Consider the following 8,205-nt stretch of genomic DNA (forward strand, 5'->3'; position numbering starts at 1 on the left):
ACAGTTACCCAACACCTGATGGGAAACCTGTGACAACCTCAGGCTCATCTCTCAAAGCCTTTCTTCCCTGGGATCTCAGACCCCATGTCCTTGACGCTCTTTTTGCTCATAATAAACATTATAAATAAATGAATATTCTAGTATATTAGGGGATGGTGAGTACCATGAGCAAAGATACCAGGGCAAGGAGATGTGGAACACGTGGCGAGGGCAAGTGTGATATGCAATAGGGTGGGTTAGGATTGATTTCTTTGGGATGTGGCATTTGAAGAAACTTTGAAGGAGACAAGGGAGTTAGTCACGCAGATATAAATCTAGGGAAGAGCATGTCAGGCAGGAACAGCCGTGCAAAAGGGGCAGAGAGGGAGCAATGTGGCTGAAGTCAGGGTCTGGCGGGGAGCAAGACATGTGGGTGTTCCAAGGACGTGGCTTGACAGGGGAGCCTCTAGAGGGTTCTGAGTGGAGTGATGGATTGGACTTCTTTTTTTTTTTTTTTTTTTTAGTAAGCTCTGTGCCCACCATAGGGCTTGAACTCACAACCTCGAGATCAAGAGTCACATGCCCCACTGACTGAGCCATCCGGGCGCCCCAGATCTGACTTCTATTTTTAAAGGACCTCTGTGCTGCTGTTTTGAGAACTGACTGTCAGAGGGTAGAGGCAGCGAGGCCAATCCAGGAGCTATGGTGGTCACCCAGGCAAGAGGGGGTGGTGGCCAGGATGGCGGCAGGGAGGGGGGCCCTGGGTGATTTCTGAGGGCGGGGCCACTGAGATTCCCACAAAGGCAGGCGAGGAGAGGAGGGGAGGGTGATATGTGAGATGGGCCTCACTCCTGCCGTGGCCCAGCGAGGGTGCTCGGGAGGGGCAGCGCCTTCACTTCTGTGTGGTCCAGCCCCCTTGGCCCCTCATTCCTAGAGGCTGTAGAGTCCCTCAGAGCAGCTGGAAGAGGAAACCCACTCCCACCACGAGTGACACTTGCCCCCCACTTGTGGACATGGGGGCTGGGAAGGGGGCCCAGGGCTCTCCCCGGGACCAGTCCCCAGGATGGAGGGGGAGTACCGCCAACAGTGTGCATGTGGCCGCAAGGCTCCTTGCCGGATCGGCCCCAGGGGTGATGCGGCGCTAGCAGATAGGAAGGGGCAGGTGGCGGACTTCACTGAATCGGAGCTCAGCCTCGCGCTCTAAGTTTGAGATGCCTTTTCCACATGAAACGGGGTGTCAAGAAGCCCAGACGGGCATAGGAGTTGGGAGCATGGGAGAGAGGTGGGGACGGGGGCCCTGGCCCACACGTGGTACTTAAACCACGGCATGGGAGCCCACCAGGAGGGCAGGCGCGGGGGGAGCAGAGGCACCAGCTCAGGGAGGGGGAAGTGGGGCATCAGGAGGAGGAAGGAGAAGGCAGGCAGGCAGAGGACTGACCCGGAGTGCACGGCCCAGGGCACATGCCAGGGCTCCCTTGGCTGCGCCCCGGGGTCGCAGGTATTCCCGCTCTGTGTTCAACGTGGCTGCTGTGTGAGCCCAGGGCAGCCTAGCAGAGCCCGGCTGGGGAAGGGGGTCCTGCAGGGGTCTAGGCACAGAGAGCACTGTGCTGGGAGGGGCGAGAGCCGGCGGGGGACCCCCTCTGCAGGTGCCCCCCATGACGTGGGGACAAGGGGGAGGCAGAGGGAGCAGGGGCTGGATGCATCCACCCGCCCAGCCTCCCATTTCCCCCCGTGCACCCCCACACACCGGCCCCAGCCCCACCCCCGCTCACACACCGCCCCCAAGAAACACTCGGGCTGCATTGTTCATTTAATGACGCCGTTCTTCCATTTTCCTGGCACATGCTGTGTCCACCCCCCGTGGCCTCCTTGGTCGGCCACGCAGATGTCCCACGATGCCGCGTGGGGTACCCTCCCCTGGCCCGGGGCTGGGTGTACACTACTTCTTCTTTGGCACTTTCTCCTTTTTGATCAATTCAGAAAATTCTAGAATAGGAAACATATTTCTGGACCCCAGGGTGGCCATGAAGGGCCTCAGGCCCTGGTTCCTATCTTCAAACCTCCCTCCCCACCTCAGACCACTCCCTCCGTCCAGGGCGCCTCAGACCTCTGCTCCCGTCCAGCCGAGCCCCCCGCCCGGCCTTCTCCACCCACCTCTCCCCCACTCAGAAACCCGCAGCGGCCCCCTGCCGGCCTCCCGCTCAGCACCCCCAACACTTGCTTTCCCATGTCCTGGGCGGGGGGGACGGTTACCCAGCAAAGATGGCTGTGAACTTTGTGCCTGGGGCCGGGGAGCCTACTCAGTGTTGTGCCCAGATGGGCACTTAACGGTGCCGTGGGGTCCCGCAGGGGCGGGCTGGGAAGACCTGAGAGGGACCTCTGGCCCCGTTGTCTGTGCGCACCCACCTTCAAAGTCAATCCTCCCGTCCCCATCCGTGTCGGCCGCCTGGATCATGGCCTCTGCCTCCTCGTCTGTCAGCGGGGCGGTGGGCCCGCTGCTGGGAATGGTGGTTAGGATGTACCTGGGGCCAGGGGAGGGCTCTGGTCAGAGCCGAGGGGTGTCCGGCTGGTGCCCAGTGGTTTGCAATGTGCTCACTCCCCATTTTACAGGTAGGGAAACTGAGGCCCTGCTGGAGAGGGGTCTCTGGGCCTGGCCCCAGTGCAGTGGACCTGGACTGTTTCGGGGCGGCCCCACCTCCCGAGAGGCCGGCTGGGGCCCACCGGGGAGGGAGGGGCACCAGGTCTTCTGCTGAGGTGGGCCTGGTTGTCGTGGACTGGGCCCCAGGCCCCGGGCGCAGGACCCCGATCCCCAGCCGCTGGCCATTACTTGATCTCATTCCACTCGATGAAACCACTCTTGTCCTTGTCCAGGGTCTGGAAGGCCTGGCGGATGGCGCTGTCCAGCTGCCCCGAGGCCTGGAACTGCTGCATGTACTCCAGGAACTTGAGGTAGTTGAAGGAGCCTGGGACAGTCAGACACAGGTCACGGGGGCGGAGGCAGGCGTCTGCCCTGGGGCGGGGGCTGCCGTGGCCTGCTCTTCCCCCCCCCCACCCCACGTGTCCCGCGCCGCTCAGCCCGGGGAAGGGGGAGCCCACAGATGGGCTCCCGTGTCCACTGCTTCCTTGGCCATGGCTGGGCCGGGCCTGGGGCAGGGAGGCCATGCTGGGGACGAGGGGTGTGCTACATACCGTGATGCCTCATGTCTGTGGGCAGCATCTCTATGTCCTTGTCCGACAGGGACGTGCCCATAGCCAAGGCCATCTTCTTCATCTGCGAGGAGAAGTCCTCGTCCATCCTGGCTCTGCGGCGGACAGGGGCAGCTCGGTGGGCGCGCACAGGCGGCGCGGGGGCCCTCTGCCTATCCCTCCCCCTCCCCCAACCCTAACTCTAACAGACACAGTCCCCACAAGGCACCAACTCCCGCCTCCCGAGCAGGGTCTCCAGGGTGCAGAGGCCCTTGGGGTGCCTGGCCTCGCAGACACTCCTGTGTCCAGGGCCCTGGGGGAAGATGCGCCTGAGACCCCACCTCTTGCCGGCTGGCCACCTTGAGTACCACTCCCGTCTCACAGAAGAGGCTGAGGCCCCCAGACAGCAAGTGATGAGCTCGGGGTCCTTCACTCTGCTTGGAAGAGGTGGTGGCCGCCCTCTGACCCTTCAACGCCACCAGGGAACTGCCCTCTGTCCTTCCAGGCCCATCTCATAGCTGCCTCCTCTGGGAAGCCTTCTTGGTTGCCCGAAGCCCCACCTCCTTCCGCCCTGACTCCGGGCCCACAGCCTGGGCCTCGCTCTCCCAGACCCCAGACCAGCAGGCCTCGGGCCTGCCGGCAGGCCGCTCACTGCCTGCAGCGAGTTGGCTCTGCATTGAGCAATGCCCAGAGGCTCTGAGCAGGGAGGGCCACTGCCCCCTTTCCAGTCATCTGCCTGCAGGCCCTGTGGACGTGTGCGTGTCACTGTCCTCAGTTCAGAGAGAGTCCGTGGCAAACAGGAGCCACCGAGGCAGGCCAGGAGTCCAGCCAGGAGGGTGGGGGTCTGGTCACAGGCTGAGGGGCCGGCAGGGGGGGGACCGGGCTGTCCTGTGGCCCTCGAGGCGGTGCCTTGTGACCTGCTGGGCTCTCGGGTTGCTGTCCCCAGGGGGGGTTGGGTTCTGGGGCTGGTGGCAAAACAGCTATTTCAGAGGCTCCTTGGCCCTCTCAAAAGTTCACGGGCTGGCAGAACGTTCTGGAACATACTCCCATGTCCAGGAAGGGCAGCCCAGTGGCCCGTGCATCCTGAGTGGAGCTGGGCAGTGGCCAGGGGAGTCTCCTCTCCTCCCGAAAGAGAAGCCACGGGTCAAAGGTTGCAGCTCAAGCCTGGCAGCCTGGGGGTGCAGGGAGTGCTGGATAGAGCCCCGGGACCGTGACCCACAGCTGTTCTGTGAAATGGGGAGATCCCTTCCATCCTGCCCCTTCTCAGGGTCTTGTGAGGAGCCGGGAGGGAAGGGAGATACTGGGGAAGGGGCTATGGGGCCTGAGCTGGGTCCCCCGTGCATCATGCCCAAAAGCCGGCTCCTGGGGGGCCAGCCTGGGAGGCGGGGTGGGGGTGGTGAGCGGGGAGCCAGGACAGACCAGCTGAGCCCCTGTTCCCCTCTCCCATGCCAGAATCTCAGAACTCCATTCTGGAAGGAGGGGTTGTCCCGCCTGCCCCTTGGGGCCCCATCAGAGCCAGTGTCCCACGCTTTATGAAGAAGGGGCTGGGCCAAATTCCAGGCCAGGTCTGGCAGAGCCTGGGGTCGACATCCCGTCTGCAGAGCACGCTGGGCGCCCTGGGCTGTGTCTGTTCCCCACCCGGTCCTACCCCACTGCTCTCGGGAGGTACGCCCCACAGGAAGGCAGGGCAGCCTGAGATCAGAGCTGGTGCGGGGGCAGGACCTGGGGCCTCGGGCTGCTGGTGGTTTATTTATAGCCCTGATCCAGGGCCTGGGATGGCGTCTCACTCACCCCCAGAGGGAAGCCGACATGTCTCACCAGAGCTGGGGGGTGGGGACTGCGGGCACCACACGAAGCCAGCCCTCTGGTGCCCTGCGCCCCCCTGCCCAGCCTCCTGGGCTGCTCCCACTTTGTCCTCCTCGGACGGGACCCCTCCCTCCTCCCGCCTCGCTGCCTTCCACAGCCAAAGCAGGACTGAGCTCTCAAACCTGGCTAAGACCCCCCAGATGGCAGGGACTTCGCCCCACCCCAGACCACCGTGGACCGCCTGCGTAGCCCTCCTGGGGGCTGTGTTCTGCTTCTAGCATCTGCCAGTGAGTCCCCAAGTTCAGATGCCGATATGAGAAAAAATGCTGCGTGGGCTGGCGGGCTGGTGGGGGGAGCTGACAGAGGCAGGGGCCCCAGCAGGTGGGGACTGGGTCCCAGGGGTCCAGAGCTGACTTCGTGTGCCCGCCGGAGTCAGTGGGTCTGTTGGCCTTGGACCCCCTGCCCGGCCAGGCTCCCTGGCCCCCCAGTCAGCACCTGGGGCCCTGAGGTCAGTGAGCAGGTCTCAGCCTCTCCCCACCCTGCTCCCCCAAACCCTAGCACTTTCTCAGAGGCCCACATAAGCACATGCGTGCTCACATGCCCACCCCTGCAGACGCAGGCGCACACGGCGGCCTCTAAGACTGGGGCTCCCTTGGGGCTGCCCCTCCCCTTCCGCCTCTTTCTCCTGCCTCCCCTGGACCTCCCTGGGGTCTCCTCAGCCCCTTGGGCCTCTGCTTGTCCTACAGATGAGAATGAGGCCACAAGCTTTGGCCATGCAGCATGGGCAGCTCTGGCTGGGCCCAGAGCCCATACCACCCTTCCCTGGGCAAGGCTCACCTCTGCCTGGTTTCGCTCGAGGGCTCTGGGGAGGCAGGTCAGGCTGGGGGTGCTGATAGTCTGTGGGAGCTCCAGCTTTTATACCTGCAGCCACTGGGCCTATTTACAGCTTGGGCTGCACCTGTCCTCCCCAGCCCCTGCCCCTCCCGGGCACTCCAGCCTGGCACTGGCCTGCCTCCCCCAGGGGCTCACTGGCACTTGGCACATCCACGCCGGGCCGGGCAGACGGACTGTCAGCGGCGCCCGGCCTCCCCAAGCCCAGGGTGGGGGTGGGGAGAGTGGCCAGCACTGGGGGGGCAAGAGGAGTTTCTGTCTGTTGCATTAGGGCCCACCCTGCCCGCTGGCCTTACAGGGTGAGGGTGGTGGGCAAGGAGAGGGCTGGCCGGGCCAGCCAGGGTCACCCAGGATGTGCAGGCCGGCCAGCATGTCCGAGAAGCCACCAGAAGCCCCTGGACAATGGGACCGCATCCAGTGAGCAGCCGGGCCGGGCAGCTGTCCTCTGTCCCCAGGTCGCTGTAGGGGGCCAGGGAGCCGTGTCAGGGCTGGCCATAAAGGTGAGGGGGAGGAGAGGCCGGTCTGTCAGACCACGCTGCCTCCCGCAGTCTCGGGGAGCAGGGCTGTGTGACCCCGGGCGGGGCTGGCCTCTCTGGCTGGGGAGGCCCCTTGGAGGACAGTCGCTAGGTTGAGAACGGGGACACCAGAGACTGATGTACCTGAGAGCCCCTCCCAGCTCTGGCCTGCCCGGAGACCCCTCACGTCCACTGTTTTTCACAAACGGTGCCATGGCCCAATACCAGGGCAGACCCTGGGGTGCAGCCTGTTCCCAGCCCTGCCCACCACTTTCTCTGTGCGGGTTGCAGCGTGGACACGGCGCTGACATCTGCCTTCTTGGTGTGAGAGTCGCTCACACATCACCGGGAAATTCATATGACATTTTGTGCGCTACCTTGTGTCACAGCTTCATAAGAGGCTGGCGAGCTGAGGACCTTCCAGAAATTTCCAATAGCCATGTGCTGCTGGACCCCAAACAGATCCTAGCATTTTGCTCGTAGAGATGCTATTTCAGTGTGCGTCTCTGTCCAGGGGAGTGTCTCCGGCTCCTTGGCAGCGTTCACAAGAACGCTGATTGGGATGATTGGGACCAACGGTGGAGGGTTCCACATTCTTCCCCCGACGCTTTCCAGCACACCTGAGTGCTCCGTGCTCCAGTGTGGGATGCACACCTGCGCATCCGCACCTACGCCGAGGTCCCCAGCAGGCACACGGACTGCCACCCGACGTCCGTGTCCCTACAGCGGAAGGCCGCTCTGCACAAAAGGAATGAACCGGGGCGCCTGGGTGGCTCAGTTGGTTAAGCGACTGCCTTCGGCTCAGGTCACGATCCTGGAGTCCCGGGATCGAGTCCCGCATCGGGCTCCCTGCTCAGCGGGGAGTCTGCTTCTCCCTCTGACCTTCTTCCCTCTCATGCTCTCTCTCTACCATTCTCTCTCTCTCTCAATAAATAAATAAAAATCTTTAAAAAAAAAAAAAAAGGAATGAACCGCACACCATGATGCGGATGGATCTCGACACCTTACATCCAGGGAAAGAAGCCAGTCACAGAGGGCCACATAGCGCCTGGTTCCATTTGTGTAAAATCCCCAGAATTGGCAAATCCATACAGACAGAAAGCACGTTGGTGGTTGCCGAGGGCTGGAGGGGAAGGGAGTGAGGAATTCATGTTTAACAGCTTTGGGGATTGGGAGTGGGGAGAATGTTCTAGAACTTAATAGAAGTGATGGTTGCACATACTGAGTGCTAAATGCCCCTGAATTGTTCATGTTAAAATGGTTTGTTTTATGTTATATGAACACCTCGATTAAAAAAAAGAAATATGTGGAATGGGAAACGTTGCTTCGAATAAAGCATACACCAAACAGAAAACATAAATAAGCAGCACTGGAGGGTCTCACAGTGGGACTGGCCCAGCGTTGAGCCCTGCTCCGCCCGGCCCTCTGGGGGAGGCATCTTCGGGAGGGCCCGGTCTGAGCCCATCTCTGCCTGGGCCGCACACGAGGGGCGGGGAGCCTGATGTGTTTCCAGGCCCCCGGAACCAGCGCCTGCCCTGAGCTGACAGATGGCCGGCTCCTGGCGGCCCCTCTGGTTTCATTTCTGTCCGGAGTCGGGCCACACCTCTGCGCCCGCAGCCCCGGCCCCTGCTCTGGGCTGAGCTGGCCTGGAGGGGTAGCGGGAACCACCTCGCAGCTCTGGGGACACTGTCGTCCCAGCTGGCCTGCTCTCTGCCCCTCCCTCTGCCCTCCAGCCCTGCCTTGAGCCCAAGGAGTGTGAGACCAATTAGCCCTTCCTCTTCAGCGAGCCATGTTGACAGGACAAGGCTCCTTCGAGCCTCTGCTGCCT

General features: G+C 62.6%; 1 protein-coding gene across 1 annotated transcript; it reads right to left on the reverse strand.

Moving 5' to 3' along the window:
* Positions 1-1,918: 1,918 nt before the first annotated feature.
* PVALEF (parvalbumin like EF-hand containing) lies at positions 1,919-3,274 on the reverse strand. Its single transcript, XM_028112415.2, has 4 exons — positions 3,169-3,274; positions 2,807-2,942; positions 2,386-2,501; positions 1,919-1,965 (listed from the first exon to the last, which is right to left on the reverse strand). Exons 1-4 carry the CDS (start codon positions 3,272-3,274, stop codon positions 1,919-1,921), a joined length of 405 nt encoding a protein of 134 aa, XP_027968216.2.
* Between the last annotated feature and the right edge of the window lie 4,931 nt (positions 3,275-8,205).

Source organism: Eumetopias jubatus, unplaced genomic scaffold, assembly GCF_037043125.1.
Source record: "Eumetopias jubatus isolate StellerSeaLion01/CBP00866 unplaced genomic scaffold, mEumJub1_p1.0 scaffold_10, whole genome shotgun sequence".
In the NCBI taxonomy this organism is placed as follows: Eukaryota; Metazoa; Chordata; class Mammalia; order Carnivora; family Otariidae; genus Eumetopias; species Eumetopias jubatus.